At 37.2% G+C, this 18,538-nt stretch overlaps 1 protein-coding gene across 1 annotated transcript; it reads right to left on the bottom strand.

Annotated features, from left to right (window-relative positions):
* Positions 1–10,497: 10,497 nt before the first annotated feature.
* Positions 10,498–15,163, bottom strand: LOC119869197 (MAM and LDL-receptor class A domain-containing protein 1-like; the record flags this gene model as incomplete). Its single annotated transcript, XM_038589233.1, has 2 exons — positions 10,498–11,109; positions 14,796–15,163. Coding segments are annotated over 2 exons (742 nt in total), but the record flags the coding sequence as incomplete, so codon positions are not given.
* Positions 15,164–18,538: the final 3,375 nt, after the last annotated feature.

The raw sequence follows: 18,538 nt of genomic DNA, 5'->3' as shown, positions 1-18,538 counted from the left end.
ATCAAAGCCAATCCTTCTGAAATCCTTCCAAAAAATTGAAGAAGAGGGAATACTCCCAAATTCACTTTATAAGACCTCCACTATCCAGATACAAAAGGCATGGGATCCCTGGGTGGCGCACGGTTTGGCGCCTGCCTTTGGCCCAGGGCGCGATCCTGGAGACCCGGGATCGAATCCCACGTCGGGCTCCCGGTGCATGGAGCCTGCTTCTCTCTCTGCCTCTCTCTCTCTCCATGTCTATCATAAATAAACAAATCTTAAAAAAAAAAGGCATATAGATACTAAAGGCCCAATAGCCCGATGAACATAAATGCAAAAATTCACAACAAAATACTAGTTAATAAAGTTAGCACATTAAAAGGATGGTATGCCACAAAGATGGGATTTAACCCTAGGATGCAAAGAAGGCTCAACAAACACAAGTCAATAAACATGATACATTAATATATCGTTGGATAAAAATCACAGAATCCTCATAGCAAAAGCATAATAAAAGCATTTCATAAAATGCAACATGACAAAAATAAAGCCCATATGTAATATAATTAAAACTTCTGGAAGAAAATATAGGGTTAAAAACTCCTTGATGTTGGTCTTGGTAATGAGTTTTTGCATAGAACACCAAAAGCACAAGCAACAAAGCAAAAATAAACAAGTGGCTCTATATCAAACTAAAAAAGTTATCTTTACAGCAAAAGAAATTATTAACAAAATACTTAATAACAATAATAATGGTGACACAAAGAATAGGAGAAAATACGTGTAGACCATATGTCTGATAAGGCATTAATTTCCAAAATATTTAAGGAACTTCTACAACTCGATACTTAAAAAAACAAAGAAAACCCCAAATAATTCAATTAAAAAAGGGGCGAAGGACCTGAGCTGATATTTTTCCAAAGAAGATATCCACATGTCCAAGAGGTACATGAAGTTGTGCTTAACATCAGTAATTACCAAGAAATACAAATCAAAAACACAAAAAGATATCACCTCACACTTGTGAGAATGACTATCATCAAGAAGACAACATATGTTGGAAAGGAAATGGAGAAAAGGAAATACTTCTGCGCTGTCAGTGGGAATGCAAATTGGTGCAGTAGGTATGAAAACAGTATGAAGGATTCTCAAAAAATTTAATACAGATTCTCAAAAAATTAAATACTCTATATGATCTACCAATCCCACTTCTGGGTATATATACCTAAAGGAAATGAAATTAGTATCTTTAAGAGATGCCTGCATCCCTATGTTCACTGCAGCATGGTTCACAATAGCCAAGACATATAAAGAACCCTAAGTCTCCACTGACAGATGAATGGACTAAGAAAGTATGGTGCATAATACCGACATATATACAAATACAGGTGTGGGCACACAGGAATACTAAAAAAGAAAAAATCTTGGGGCACCTGGGTGGCTCATTTGGTTAAGCATCTATCTGCTTTTGGCTCAGGTCACAATCCCAGGGTACTGGGATCAAGCCCCACATCAGGCTCCTTGCTCAGCGGGAAGCTTTCTTCTCCCTTTCTCTCTGCCCTCCCCGCCCCCATTTGTGGTCTATCAAATAAATAAATAAAATCTTAAAAAAAAAAAAAAAGAAATCCTGCCATTTGGAACCACATGGATGTATCTTGAAGTCATTATGCTAAGAGAAATAAGTCAGACAGAGAAAGATAAATGCTGTATGATCTCACTTACATGTGGAATTTATAAAATCAAACTCATAAAAATAGACAATAAAAAGGTGTCACCTGGGAGAAGGGCGTGGAGAGATGGAGGAAATGGTTACAAGATAAATAACTACTGGGGTAAAATACACAGGATGGTGACTACAGTTAACAGTAATGTATTGTATATATGAAAGCTCCTAAGAGAGTAGATCTTAAATGTCCTCACCACATTCTCTAAAAAAAAAGGTAGCTGTGACATGATGAATGTGTTAATCAACCTTCCTGTAGTAATCATTTCACAATGTAATCACATTGTACACCTTAAATTTACATGTTATATGTCATTCATGTGTCAATAAACCTAATGAAAAATATCATTCTGGAAAAAATAACAAAACGATAAACTATAAAGGGCACCCTGGCAGACATAACTATGCACAACCTAAAAACTAGGAAGGGTGAAAACATGAAAAACTAATAAAAGGTCAATAAAACTTGGGGAAAATCTTTGCAACTTTCACAACAAATAAAAAAATACCTCGATGCTTTAAAAGATTAAGTCAGTAAGAAGAATAATAAGCATTACACACTGAAAACCAAGCAAAAAGCACAAATAGGAAATATAGATACACACAGAAATATAACTACACAAGGCACACATGCACACGAACTTGATCAACCTGCTTAGCATTAAAGAATTGGAGAAAATATACAGTTACCTCCTACTTTAACCATATTTTCAGACTGAAACAATGAAAAAAATAATTAGACAGTGTTTGGCAAGCATACAGAAAAACAGACACAGTCATGTATTGCTTGTGAAAAAAAGGTACATTATTGAAGAGTAATTTAAAATCATAAATCAGGGATCCCTGGGTGGCGCAGCGGTTTAGCGCCTGCCTTTGGTCCAGGGCGCGATCCTGGAGACCCGGGATCAAGTCCCACGTCGGGCTCCCGGTGCATGGAGCCTGCTTCTCCCTCTGCCTGTGCCTCTGCCTCTCTCTCTCACTGTGTGCCTATCATAAATAAATAAAAATTTAAAACAATAAAATCATCAATCAAATGGTTTAAAAATGAATATCAATTAAAAATTCTACTCTGTATTTTCTTTTACTCTTAGGATATAATTTGCAATGTGTGCAAACCTCTATACTGTTCAGTAAAGACTCTTTAAATTTGTGTACAATCGAAAGCAACTCCTAAATCAATAGTGAGGAACTGAATTAGTGAATGGTGGTACATCCATTTGATGGAATACTATTGGCCCAAACAAAATATTGGTGAATAGGTGTTTAAAAATTATATATAAAAATAAGCAAATTAATTGAAAACAGTGTTGCTTTTATTTATTGTATTAATTGAAAGCAACGTGGTAGATTGTAAAGACACACACAATGTTTTTATCATGAGGGTGTAAGCAGCATTGATGTGGTTTACCTTTTCTACCTATATTTAAACATTTTCCTACAATAAAAATGAATTTTGTCTTTTGTGGTAAAAGGAAAGATTTTTTTAGAAATAAAAATAGTTAAATTCTTAAAAGAGTCAGTATGTGGTCTTTATCCATAGTATTATCTTCGTTCATTTGTATTATCCAGTAACATCCAAAAGTAAAGACTCCCTTCAAGTATTATTTTTTTTAAATGGAAAGGTCCTCTGTTTTTCTTTTTTTTTTATTTATTTATGATAGTCACAGAGAGAGAGAGAGAGGCAGAGACACAGGCAGAGGGAGAAGCAGGCTCCATGCACCAGGAGCCCGACATGGGACTCGATCCCGGGTCTCCAGGATCGCGACCTGGGCCAAAGGCAGGTGCCAAACTGCTGCGCTACCCAGGGTTCCCCCCTTCAAGTATTATTAAAGACATACACACCCAAGATAGACCTGAAGACTTGGTAAGTTACCTGAGCCTCCCAATGGACCTCTCTTTCAGCAAATAACACTTTCCCCGAGGCATTACACATCAATTCTGCGTATGCTGGTTCCATGTGTGATTAAGTTTTCTCTTCTCACAGAGTAGATGCTCCAAAAACACATGCCTAACCTAACAAATTATGTGCCTAGCCAAGGCCATCTCTGCAATCTTTCAGGCCAGAAAGCTCTTTGATGTCTCCTCTAGATTTGTCTAACACATCTGTGCAGGAAACAGAATAAAACTACTTTTTTTTTCATTTTAATATAGTGAAAGGAAAAGCATATTTAAAAATTATACCATGAAAATGAATTTTTAATTAACTTCTGAATGCAGTTATAACCATGACATAAAATTATTTTATTATTAAAAAGTGATCTTGGCCATGTCTATGTCTTCCTCTGTGAGATTTCTGTTCATGTCTTTTGCCCATTTCATGATTGGATTGTTTGTTTCTTTGCTGTTGAGTTTAATAAGTTCTTTATAGATCTTGGAAACTAGCCCTTTATCTGATATGTCATTTGCAAATATCTTCTCCCATTCTGTAGGTTGTCTTTTAGTTTTGTTGACTGTATCCTTTGCTGTGCAAAACTTCTTATCTTGATGAAATCCCAATAGTTCATTTTTGCTTTCGTTTCTTTTGCCTTCGTGGATGTATCTTGCAAGAAGTTACTGTGGCTGAGTTCAAAAAGGGTGTTGCCTGTGTTCTCCTCTAGGATTTTGATGGACTCTTGTCTCCCATTTAGATCTTTCATCCATTTTGAGTTTATCTTTGTGTCTGGTGCAAGAGAGTGGTCTAGTTTCATTCTTCTGCATGTGGATGTCCACTTTTCCTAGCACCATTTATTGAAGAGACTGCCTTCCTTCCAGTGGATAGTCTTTCCTCCTTTATCGAATATTAGTTGACCATAAAGTTCAGGGTCCACTTCTAGGTTCCCTATTCTGTTCCATTGATCTATGTGTCTGTTTTTGTGCCAGTACCACACTGTCTTGATGACCACAGCTTTGTAGTACAACCTGAAATCTGACACTGTGATGCCCCCAGCTATGGTTTTCTTTTTTTAAATTCCCCTGGCTATTCAGGGTCTTTTCTGATTCCACACACATCTTAAAATAATTTGTTCTAACTCTCTGAAGAAAGTCCATGGTATTTTGTTAGGGATTGCGTTAAATGTGTAAATTGCCCTCGGTAACATTGACATTTTCATAATATTATTTCTACCAATCCATGAGAATGGAATATTGTTCCATCTCTTTGTGTCTTCCTCAATTTCTTTCAGAAGTGTTCTATAGTTTTTAGGGTATAGATCCTTTATCTCTTTGGTTAGGTTTACTCCTAGGTATCTTATGCTTTTGGGTGCAATTGTAAATGGGATTGACTCCTTAATTTCTCTTTCTTCAGTCTCATTGTTAGTGTATAGAAATGCCATTGATTTCTGGCATTGATTTTGTATCCTGCCATGCTACCAAAGACATGGCCAACATGCACATGAGAGAATGCTCGGCATCACTTGCCATTAGGGAAATACAAATCAAAACCACAATGAGATACCACCTCACACCAGTGACGATGAGGAAAATTAACAAGGCAGGAAACCACAAATGTTGGAGAGGATGTGGAGAAAAGGGAACCCTCTTATACTGTTGGTGGGAATGTGAACTGGTGCAGCCACTCTGGGAAACTGTGTGGAGGTTTCTCAAAGAGTTAAAAATAGACCTGCCATACGACCCAGCAATTGCACTGCTGGGGATTTACCCCAAGGGTACAGATGCAATGAAAGGCCAGGACACCTGCACCCCGATGTTTCTAGCAGCAATGTCCACAATAGCCAAACTGTGGAAGGAGCCTCGGTGTCCATTGAAAGATGAATGGATAAAGAAGATGTGGTTTATGTATAGAATGGAATATTACTCAGGCATTAGAAACGACAAATACCCACCATTTGCTTCAACGTGGATGGAACTGGAGGGTATTATGCTAAGTGAAGTAAGTCAATCGGAGAAGGACAAACATTGTATGTTCTCATTCATTTGGGGAATATAAATAATAGTGAAAGGGAATATAAAGGAAGGGAGAAGAAATGTGTGGGAAATATCAGAAAGGGAGACAGAACATAAAGACTCCTAACTCTGGGAAACGAACTGGGGGTGATGGAAGGGGAGGAGGGTCGGGGGTGGGGGGTGAATGGGTGATGGGCACTGAGGGGGGTACTTGACGGGATGAGCACTGTGTGTTATTCTGTATGTTGGTAAATTGAACACCAATAAAAAATAAATTTATTATTAAAAAATAAAAAATAAAGGGTTAAAAAATGAAAAAAAATGTAAATGGTCTAACAGCTCTAATCAAAAGATAAAAGGGTGGCAGAATGGATAAGAAAAACAATATCCATTGGGGTCACGTTGGTGGCTCAGTGGCTGAGCATCTGCCTTTGGCTCAGGTCATGATCTCTGGGTTTTGGGTTCGAGTCCTGGATCAGGCTCCCCACAGCAAGCCTGCTTCTCCATCTATGTCTCTGCCTCTATCTGTTTATCTCTCATGAATAAGTAAAATATTAAAGAAATGAAAAACAATATCCATCTAAAGATGCCAACAGGAGTCTCACTTCAGACCTAAAGACTCATAAAGATTGAAAATGAAGGATTAAAAAGAATTCACCATATAAGGAAAAGCAAAACAACAACAACAACAAAACAGTCCAGGATGGCAATACTTATATCAGACAGGACAGACTTTAAAACAAAGAGAGTAGCTATCATAAAAAAAAAAAAAAAAAAAAAAAAAAAAAAGGGATCCCTGGGTGGCGCAGCGGTTTAGCGCCTGCCTTTGGCCCAGGGCGTGATCCTGGAGACCCGGGATCGAGTCCCACGTCGGGCTCCCGGTGCATGGAGCCTGCTTCTCCCTCTGCCTATGTCTCTGCCTCTCTCTCTCTCTCTCTCTGTGGGACTATCATAAAAAAAAAAAAAAAAAACAAAGAGAGTAGCAAGAGACAAAGATGGTCATTACAAAATAATAAAGGGATTAATCCATAAGAGGATATGGCAATTATAAATATCTTGATCATATGCTATAAAACTAGAAATAAATCACAAGAAATAAGTGAAAATGTCACAAATATATGGAGACTCAACAACATACTACCAAACAGTCAACAGGGTAATTAAAGGAGAAATAACAAAATGCATAGACACAAATATAAATGACAACACAATGGTCCAAAATTTTGGGAAGGCTGCAAAAGCAGTTCTAAGAGAGAAATATATAGGGATATCAGCCTACCTCAAGAATCAAAATAAAGCTCCAATAAACAATTTAACATGTCTACGGAACTAGAAAAATCCCAAGTATTTTTCAAAGAACTACAACAAATAATACTGAAATTTGTAGGAAACCACAAAAGACTGAATAGCCAACACAATCTTGAGAGCGAATAACAAAAGCTAAAAGTGTCATGGTTCCAGATTTCAAGATATATTGCAAAACTGTACTAATAAAAAAACTATGGTACTGGTACAAAAAATCAACACATAAATCAAAAGAACAAAAGAGAGAGTTCAGAAACAAACATAGGATTAAATGGTCAATTAATCTATGAATAAAGAGGCAAGAATATGCAATGGAGAAAAGATAGTCCTTCGATAAATGGTGCTGTGAAAATTGGATAGCTACATGAAAAAGAAGGAAATTAGACCACTTTTTAACACCACACACAAACTCAAAATGGATTAAAGAACTCAACATAAAACCTGAAACCATAAAAACCCTAGAAGAGAGCACAGGCAGTAATTTCCCTGGCATCAGCCATAGCACTATTTTTCTAGATATGTCTGCTGAGGCAAGGACACAACATCAAAAATAAACTATTGGGACTACGTCAAAATAAAAAGCTTTTACACAGCAAATATAATTATCAACAAAACAAAATGACAACCTACTGAATGGGAGAAGATATTTACAAATGATATATGTAATAAAGTATTAATATCCAAAATATATAAGGAATTTATACAACTTAATACTAAAAAAGCCAAACAATCCAATTAAAAAATGGGCAAATGACATACATACATTTCTCCAAATACATATAGATGGCCAACAGACACATGAAAATATGTTCAACATCACTAATTATCAGGGAAACGCAAATTAGAACCACAATGAGATATCACTATAAACCTGTCAGAATGGCTAAAACCAAAAATACAAGATACAAAAAGTTTTAGCAGGACATATAGAAAAAGGAACCCTCTTGCACTGTTGGTGGGAATGCAAGAGGAGCAGCCACTGTGGAAAGAGTATGGAGGTTGCTCAAAAGCTTAAAAGTAGAAATATCTTATGATCCAATAATGCACTATTATTTACCCCCAAAACACAAAAACACTAATTTGAAAAGATGTATGCACCCATATGTTTACCACAGCATTATTTGTGATAGTCAAGATATGGAAGCAAACTAAATGCCCACCAATAGACAAATGGATTAGAAAGTATTATGTATATACATACACACACACACGGAATATCATATAGCCATAAAAAGGAGGAGGTGTGCCATTTGAGAAAACATGGATTAACCTAGAGGGTATTGTGTGAAGTGAAATACCTCAGACAAATACTTAAGTGGAAGTTTTTAAAAATGAGTAAACAAACAAAAAGCAAAATGAGATGCATAAATCCGGACCACTAACTGGTGGTTGTCACAGGAGAGGAGTGTGGGGTGTTGGGCAAAATTGTGAAGGGAAGTGTGAGATATAGACTTCTAGTTATTGAATGAGTAGGCCATAAGAATGAATGCCCAGCGTGAAGAATACAGTTAAAGATGGTGTAAGAGCAGTGTGTCAGGACAGGCCGTAGCTACACTTGTGGTGAACATAGTATAATATATGGTCTTAAAATATATATATATATATTTATATTTATAAAAAACATATATATATATATATAGTCTTGTTGAATCACTATGTTGTACACCTGAAGCTAATGTAACCTTGTGTGTCAACTATATATACATACATAGCTCCTGAAAAATCCTTGGATTTTTCTTTTAAACAAACATTTAATGAGCACATTACCTGCTGGACTGACACTAGCTAATTTCACCTACAATATCACAGCTAAGTAAAATCTTGGTTATTTCTGCTCTCACCACAACTCTGTATACTTATTATTCAATGAAGGAATATCTCTGGTCGCTGAAATTGGACCCAATTTTTATTATCTTAACTACACCACAAGCACAATCTGATTTTACCTTCTCAAGCCTGAATGTCATTGGAAAAAAATAAAGCCTAGAAGAACCATTGGATAAAAACAGAGTACTGCATGTATAACCCAAAATTGGTTCCACACACCAATTTCTATATTTTTGATTCATAACTAAAGGATTCCTTGGTTAGTTCTCTGTTCATCTGAATGTGAAACAGCTCCCTTGCCAAGGTGATTTTCTCCTGGCAACCAACTCTTGAGTAAATATCAGAAGGATACTAGTTTGACCCAACTTACAATTCATCTGATTAAATTTGAAGTGGGTGATCCATTATTAAATAAAAGTCGAAGAACCTTCCTTCCATTTCATTTCTTGTGATTACATGCACCTGCCACATGGCTGAACAGCAAAATAACACTCTACATATAGCAGACTAGTTCTCATAATTTCCGCCTGTGTCTATCTGGACAAATCACCCATTTCAATGTATTCTTTAGTGAGTCATATACAACGTATATCTATGATGGCTTTTTAAAAAGCTTTTATTTATTTATCTGACACAGAGAAAGAGAGCATAAGCAAGAGGAGTGGCAGGCAGAGGCAGAAGCAGGCTTCTTAGTGAGCGGGAGCCCAATGCAGGGCTGGATCCCAGGACCTGAGATCATGGCCCGAGCCCAAGGCAGATGCTTAACTGATGCAGCCACCCAGACGCCCCTCTATCATGGCTCTCAAGATATTTAGGTTGAAACAGTGCTTTAAATAAGGGAACAGAGAAATTCAGTACATGTAAAAAAAAAAAGTTTAGCCAGGAGTGGTAAGGAGTTCCTCCCTGTATATTACATCTAGATCTATTGGAGCAAAGAGAAAAAGAATATTCGACCCTCCTACACATGACAGGCTGTATGATATATTAGAAAGGGAATGAATGTGAATTAATTGGAAACTGCAGATTCCATTCCAAGCCCCCATCCTGCTGTGCACCATCTATTTGGCCAGATATAAATAACAACCTCTCCAAATGTTTTATTCATATTTGTAAAACTGATAAAAAAGATCCTGACTTACCCACTTCAGGGAATTGCTAAGGGAATCCAAGAGATAATAGAAATTGCCTTCATAAAATCTTAAAAGCCAAGTAAGCATTTAAACCCACCATTCCAAGTTTTCCTTTTATTTATTTTTTTAAGATTTTATTCATTTATTCATGAGAAACACAGAGAGGAGAGAGAGAGAGAGAGAGAGGCAGAGACACAGGCAGAGGGAGAAGTAGGCTCCTCACGGGGAGCCTGAGGTGGGACTCGATCTCGGGACTCCAGATCAGCCCCTGGGCTGAAGGCAGCGCTAAACCGCTGAGCTATCCGGGCTGCCCCCAAGTTTTCCTTTTAGGAGAAGGTAGGTGAGAATCACAGTAAAGAATATTTCAGCAGGAGATCTAGCTAGACCTCTGGCTCTGCCCCAGAGTAGCTGTGTGATTCTCCAACACAGCATGCACCCTTCTCGAATTTCTGCTGCTTACCTATAAAAGGTGGAAAAGTCTGATGGAATATTTAAAAATCACAGATTTTAGAACCTGAACATTTGGCAGAGTACCATATATTGCGCAAAACTCTTTTTCCCTCCAGATTTTTTATTTCAAGAGAAAAATGACTTAAAGTCAGAGGGACCTGTAGCTGCTGTCAATGCCATGTGTCCACCTTTAGAAATTTTAATCACAGATTATTGGGGGTAGTCAAAGAGGAAAGCAACTTAACATGCTTTGGCACAACCTTAATTGCATGATAAATGTACTTCCAAATAACTCTGACCAAATTCCACTGGCTTTTAATTCAAGGATATAGTGATCTTTCATATTCCTTAGACATTCTGAATGCATCTTAAATACACATTACGAAAGCCATTATCTATACCTGAAAAGGCTTCCTGCTGGAAAGATTGAGGCGTTTCCTCATCCATCTGTTGCCTTGATTCCCAAATATCTGCCACAGCAGCTGTCTCTTGTGTTACTCCAAACTCTCTGGTAGATGGCCAGCCTATAAATATGCTTTCCAAACATGTGGTAATATAAGCGGAAGGTGCAGCCCCCTGCATCGGTGGCATTGAGGACAGGGCTGAGGAAAGTAGCTCTGTTTTGGAAAACCTGTGGCTCCGAAGATTCTATGTAGAGATAGTGTCCTTTAGCTGTGCCCAAGGTATGAGCCTTCATTGGCCCTGTATTAAGTGTTGAAGTTGGACCGTGCTTCCTGGTCCAATCAACGTCGTCTTCTGTATCTTGTTCCCAGTTACAGATTCCATTTTCAAAGTTACATTGGAACTCAGGTACTGAAATTGGCATGAAATAACAACAAAAAAATAATTAAGGACAAAAAACATGATTAAGAATACTTGTTGATATTTGGCTCCTGCCAAGGTTAATGATTTTAATGTTTTTTAAATGTGACACTAAAAGTTTTTAAAAAGTGAATAAATCCTAGATTTATATCAAGTAATAATATTTTATAGACTGGGGGGGGCATTACTTCAGCCATTATTTTCCAAATGCCTTTTATACCCATCCTTCACCATTTCCAGCACTATAACTTTATGCAAATGATGAGGGCACCATGGCTGACTCAATACTATAAACTTCTGGCTCAGTCGATTTCAACCTTAGCCAAATGTCCCAATCACCAGTGAATGTTAAAAATCAAAACAAAACAAAAAACATGAAGTTCCAGAACTTATCTTGAGGGATGTTGATTTATTTTTTTAAAGATTTATTTATTTTAGAGAGAGAAAAGGGGGGGTCAGGGGACAGAGGGAGAGATAATCTCAAGCAGGCTCTCCACTGAGCACAGAGCCCTACAGGGGCTCAGTCTCACAACCCTGAGATTATGACCTGAGCCGAAATCAAGAGTTGGATGCTGAACCAACTGAGCCCCCCTAGCCCCCCCGGAGATGTTGACTGAACTGCCACAAATAGTGCGGTTGAACATCAAGATAATTCATTATCTCCCTTGGCGATTCTAACATGCAGAACTGAAGAGTCATACTTTAATAGAGTCCAATCTTTCAGAATCACCTGATGTGTACAGCATAATTGCTTGCTCCATGGCGAAGCTCCATACCAGCACTACCTGGTTAGATATGGGGGACCGAGCAATCCATATTTTTAACAAGTATCAACATGATCCTGATGCCAGCATTTTCCAGACCTCAGGCTGAAAAACTCCTCCCTTTGGTTTCATCTTGCCCCAATTCCACATTTCCCTCCATCAGTGCCAGAAAGACCATTCTTCTGCCTTCCATGGCAATTTATCATTTTCTTCCTGTACATACATGCTCATTTAATCCAAACTGAAATCTAAGCTCTTCTTTCAAGCTTTACCTTTCCCAAGTTAAATTAACTTCCTGTTTGTCCCTGGCCAGCCTTTTCTTAGCATACACCACCTTCCCCACTTGCCTTAAACACCTCACTCCTCTCTCCTTCTCTATTTATGCCTCCTGTTGTGCTGCGGGCTCTTGGCAGCATCTCCTGAGAGGCAGTCTTTTCTTCTCACTGGATTGCAGCTCCTTTGAGCTGGAGCTTTTAAGCTTAAAACTCCTTCCAGGCACTAGAAGAATTCAAAGCACTTATAAAGGCTTGACTAGCCCCTCCTCACCTAGCTTATCTACCACAATTTCCAGAATATAGTAATGTAGTCATTTTCAGGATGTGAACATTTTGTTGACAACAAGGATTTGTTTTTAGAATAAAAACATTTAGCATTATTTGGGTAGAAGGAACAGGAGTTAGAATTAATGCATAGTTTTACATTTTAGCTTCATTCACCAAAGTTAATATTTTTTAAACATATAAATGTCAGCTGTCCTTTCACTATTCATCTTAGTAAATGCACTTGGTGCCAAAGGGGAATAAATATTCTGAAACAATAAATATAAGCAAATGTGGATAAATGCAGCCGGGCTAGAACAAATCATCTGTCTTTGAAAACCACGGAACAGGAGCTTAGAACTAATGATGGGAGCCCAGTGAGTAAATGTCAAATGGGAGATGAGCTTTTGTTTGATATTTCCTCACTTGTGACTAATCAAGCCCAGCTGTGACGTGAACTGGGGACCCACAGCATACTCTCCGGGTGTCAATCTTTGGCTGTGGAGCAGAAGGAGAATGTCAAGCTGCTAAGTTTTTTGACATAAAACTGGCACTAAAAAAAAAAAAAAAAAAAAAAAAAAAAAAAACTGGCACTAAAGCCAACAGATTTTGATATTGTCTGTCTTCATATTGACTGTATGTTCAATCTCTATTTTGAAAGGGAATGCACGTAGCTCCACCTTCAAATAAAAAAACCCTATCTCTAAACGTAGGAAGATTTAGGAAATAAAACATAGATTTCTGGATGCCTAATGCTTTCTATGGAATCCAGGAACACATTTATATGGAAAGCTGCGAGAGAAACTGACACTCTGATACCACTACTGTTCTCTTTCACTAATATTTAGTCACAAGTAGTATTCTGATTATTATAGTTGTACTGACATAACTCCATCTAAGTTAATAGTAGTTTTAAGAATAATTTGCTTTTTTTTTTTTTTTTTTTTTTTTGAGGAGTGGGCTTCGGAGAGCTTCAGAAAGATGAAAAAGCTTTCTAAAGCCGCAAAAATAAATTACCTTGGGGACAAGTTACACTTCTTATGTTAGCCATTGTCTAAATTATCAACTTTATTCATATCCACTCAAAGAATTAGTTGTGTAATGAGATGCATGGTAATTCTGACTTCAATCCACCTGACTGTATCAAAGATCACATATATGCAGCATGCTGTACAATAATTTATATGGAAATTTCTTAATGCAGTGTTTCCTATGATGCACCAAGCATTTTATGGCTTCACTTTGGTTTATAATTAGCCTCTCAATGTAATAGGCATATAGGTTGAATTTTAAGAATTATTGCTATTTCTGGACAAAGAAAGATGCAAATTCTTTTTCTGATTGATTTTGTAATTGAAGTAAAAAACAGCTATAAGCTTCTGATTCATTTTCAGGAGCAAGTGCAATGGGCACTACGTGGTGCTAGGTTTATTAAATTATAAAATGTATACAATCATCAGATACCATAAACTTTCTGGTAATTTAAACCAGAAACTCAAGACTTACCTTTGACACAGCACTCCCTGCTCCCTATAGCCAAAACATCATCAAATGTCCCTCCTAAGTATTTCCCCAAACATCAGTCCCTCCATCTCCATCACTGCCGCTGTGATACAGGCTGCCCACCCCTCCTCAGTGGATTATCGCAATGGCCTCCTGATGGGTCTCCCAAATCCACTCTCCTCCAATCCACTTATCACTCTGTATCTACACTGACATGTTTTAATATGCCAATTTTATTATACCACTTTCCTTCTTAAAAACCCTCAAATGAAGAAAAACTTTCCTAATATAGACTATAAATATCTGCAAATCTGGCCTCCTTCACATTTCTGTCCTTATACTGCACCCTATCTCTCCTTCACCTCCTCGCTCCTACCGCACTGGCTGGCCTCCATCTGCTACACGGTCACATATCAGGGCTTTTGCATATATATGCTTTGACTTTTTTATTTTCAGATCTCAGCTAAGTCATCTCCTTTAGAAAGTTTAATACCATTATTATAAAGTCACCGCACTCCTCTCCATATCTCCCATCAAAGCTTCCAGTTTGTATTTTTAAAACAATATTTGAATAATATCTACTTCTCAATTAGACTGTAAATTCCATGAGATCTGAAACTCAGTCATTGTGGTTAGCACTTTATCTATAGTATCTAGTTAATAAGTCCACATAACAAATATCGGTAACCTGATTAATCAACCACTCATCACGGTCGTCAACTCTGGAACAATGCTTCCTGTCTTTGCCTTGATTGGCTAGAAAACAGTGAACAAATCAAGATCTCCACTGTAAAAATACGATGGACCAAAATAATAATAATAATAATAATAATAATAATAATAATAACAACAACAACAACAAAGCACTTACCACAGTCAACCTCATCAGTATGATCACCACAATCATCTACCAAATCACATAACAGAAGTTTTTCTATGCAAGCCTTGCTGCGTCGACAGCAGAAAAAGTCCGGCTCTTCACAGCTCTCTGCAGGAAGAGAAAGGGTACAATTTTCAAATCTGATGTCATCAATAGCTGAGACTCCGTCATAAATGCCAAGATTGACTTTATCTAGTGACAAATGGAAGGGCTGAGTAAGGCGTCCAAGCTGAATAGTGGCCTGTGACCACTGGTTGCCCTGGTTACACAATACTCTCCAGAGTACTGTAGAGTCGTTGGAATCTTCCACATGTAGCTGTAGCTCAGCTGCTCCCACTGACAGACCATGGTCATAAAACCTGAAAAAGAACAAACACAAGGAATGGAAATGATTTATTGCATAGACTAAATATTTAACTTATAGGCTTTTCCACTCAGTCAACCGTTGATTAATAATTAGCTACAATGGACGCCTTTATTTCTTGCAGTAATCATTGCTGCTCATATGCGAGAGCATATCTGCTGAGGTGCATACTCTGGCTCTAGGACCCTGGGAGCCTTTCTCAAGGAGTTCCATCTAGAACAGAGGAGGCAGAGTTAATTAAATTATAATCCACTGTTGGAGGGAAAGAGTCTCTTTCATCTAAAGAAAGAACACAACAAATACTGATAATGTGCTTCTAAGTAAAATGCTAATTGTATAAATATAACAGTACCTATTTTTAAAGCCAAACCAAGGGCAAATCATAAAGTCTAACAAGTGCAGAAGTATGCCTGCAACCACCGGGTTGCTGGGGTAGCTGACCACAGTTTTTAGTATTTACCAGAAGGAAAGTATGCATCCAGGTCCTGCCTGGCTAAATGTTGGGCTCTGGAGTTTGGCAACTTGTGACAAGCTTCTGCTTTCTTCAGAATGAACATAAAATGCCCTATTGAGATACAAATACAAATTGTAAGTTAGCCGACTGAGTTGAGGCACCTGCCTCTTAACCTTGTACTAAGCTCTGTGTCTGACTAAAATTAAGACTATACAATCAAAAATCAATAAATATGATGAGTCAAATTTGCTCTTATGAAAACTAAACTAGTATCTACCTCCAGGTTGAAAATCATGCAAAAAGTTAATAATTTAAGTGAATTCAGCCAAAAGCATATCTATACTCCCTCCCCACCACCCTTAAAGGAGTCATTTCATACTAACAACATAAACGTAATTGACAGTATTTAGCTATTTGTCACACTATTTGTTGCAGTAACATAGAGCTTTAAACGCTTATCTTTCTTTTAACAGGCCTGACCAAGGGTGAACAAAAGCCTCTCCTTGCTTATTACCTTCAGTTGTGTTGGGAGTATGATCCCTAGGTGGAGCCTGTTGCTCAAATTCAGCCGAAAGGTTACTTCTAGAGTTCCATACCCAATCAAAATGGTCACCACTAATTACTTCAAACCAACCACAGCTATCTGCTTCAAAGTCACATTTGGGGGATCCCTGGGTGGCGCAGCGGTTTAGCGCCTGCCTTTGGCCCAGGGCGTGATCCTGGAGACCCAGGATCGAATCCCACGTCGGGCTCCCGGTGCATGGAGCCTGCTTCTCCCTCTGCCTATGTCTCTGCTTCTCTCTCTCTCTGTGTGACTATAATAAATAAATAAAAATTAAAAAAAAAAAAAACAAAGTCACATTTGGAGCCTGAAAAACAAAATGTGACTCCTAGGATGGCTCTCCGGAGTATTCATATAGTTTAGAATCATAAAGCTCAACTGAAATCACCTTGTTATACTTCTCTAAGTACATTAAAGGATACATTTGAGGAAAAAATGGATCCTATCTGATCTGAAAGAAATAAAAACCAGAGTTGTGCTTTCCATACTGAAAAATTAATAAAGCAGAATTATCAATTTAAGAAATTACATTTTTACCAAATAATTTTTCAAAGAAACAGCATTATTCAGCTATATTGAGTATAGAATTGCCAAGGTCTACCTAATTTATTCTATACTCATGTTATTTCTCTGCCACTATGACATTATTTGGAAGACTTCATTGTTCCTACAGATTATTTTATACTAAAATATGAAAAGTAGCTACTTCAAAAAGATTAAAATTTGAAAAACCAAGATTATTATAATTAATATTACGTTCACCACCAATTTTGTAGAGCTTAATATTTCCCAAAGTATTATATGCATTGCATAATATTTATAGGGCAGAATAATTTGACCCACTTTTCAGGAAATAGGTAAGAAATAGTTAATTTCCACAAAGCCATTAGAAAAGAGGAAGAGAAAGGCAGGACTGAGAAGTTATAATAATAGTATGAATTATAGCTAATATTTAATAGATACCTATGTCATAGACCCTGTACTAAACACTTTATATAGATCCAACTTTCACAATAGCCCAAGGAAGAAAGGAAAGTTCAGGGAAGTTATTAATATAACTAAGGTCATAGAGTTAGGAAACTATATAAATGGATTGAAATCCAAAGATTTTTCACTCCAATGATAATTATGACAAGTTAGGGGAAAAATACTAAGAATATTTAAAACTACATTTTTATAGGCCATCTCTGTTTATAAATACATAATATATAAATAACTCATAAATATACCTAGATTTCAGTGGTTTCAAAGTATGTAGTTGCCATTTCAATCCCTGAGAAAGTAATGCTTTTGATTCCTTTTTCAGACAATTAAAAAAAAACAAAGGGGGACACCTGGATGGCTCAGTGGTTGAGCATCTGCCTTCGGCTCAGGGCATGATCTCAGGTCCAGGGATTGAGTCCCACATCAGGTTCCTGCAGGAAGCCTGCTTCTCCCTCTGCCTATGTCTCTGCCTCTCTGTCTCTCATGAATAAATAAAATCTTAAAAAAAAAAAAGGATCCAGGAGTTCTTTTACGAAAATACAGAAAGAAAACAAGTTATTGCTACTATGGAATAGCTATCACACATAGTTACCTGGAAAGGGAGCCTTATTGTCTATTGTCTGCTATCCAAAGAGATACCAATGTAGAAATAAATGAATATACTAATGGTGGTAAAATTTCAGAAACCACTGTGGGAATTTTCTAGTTTTATTAGATAAGATCCATCAAAGACAGCAATTTTTAACAGATGCTTTGCTGCTAAAATTTAAATATGCCTATCTAATATACTGTGTTCCCAAATATTTAGATTTCTATACACATTTTAAAAACTCACCTCAGCTGTTCAGAGATGTGGTAAACCAGCTGAAATTAATTTAGCTAGCTGTTAACCAAATATACACTTCATAAGAACAGCTATTAAAAATTCTGTATGTCGGGACGCCTGGGTGGCTCATCAGTTGAGCAACTGCCATCAGTTCAGGTCGTGATCCCAGGGTCCAGGATTGAGTCCCGCATTGGGTTCCCTGCAAGGAGCGTGCTTCTTCCTCTGCCTAAGTCTCTGTCTCTCTCTCTCAGTGTTGTTCATAAATAAATGAATAAATAATCTTAAAAAAAACAGTCTTTTCTGACTTAGAGATATAATATTCTGGGTAAATTTTAACAATTGAGGTTCAAAGATTGTTCACTTTTCTGGAGCCTCACTATTGACTTTCTTATCAGAAACAGCATAATTTGCAAGAATCATAGTTATCACTACTTCAGGGTTTATTGTATACCAAGCTTTGTGCTAGACGCTGTTATGCTCATCATAGGATATCTGTTGACATAGTTTCTTTTTTAATTTTTTAAGATATTATTTATTTATTCAT

This window comes from Canis lupus, unplaced genomic scaffold (genome assembly GCF_011100685.1).
Source record: "Canis lupus familiaris isolate Mischka breed German Shepherd unplaced genomic scaffold, alternate assembly UU_Cfam_GSD_1.0 chrUn_S1757H1953, whole genome shotgun sequence".
NCBI lineage: Eukaryota > Metazoa > Chordata > Mammalia > Carnivora > Canidae > Canis > Canis lupus.
The sequence above is the reverse complement of the archived record's forward strand: the minus strand, read 5'-3'. Positions and strand labels throughout refer to the sequence as shown.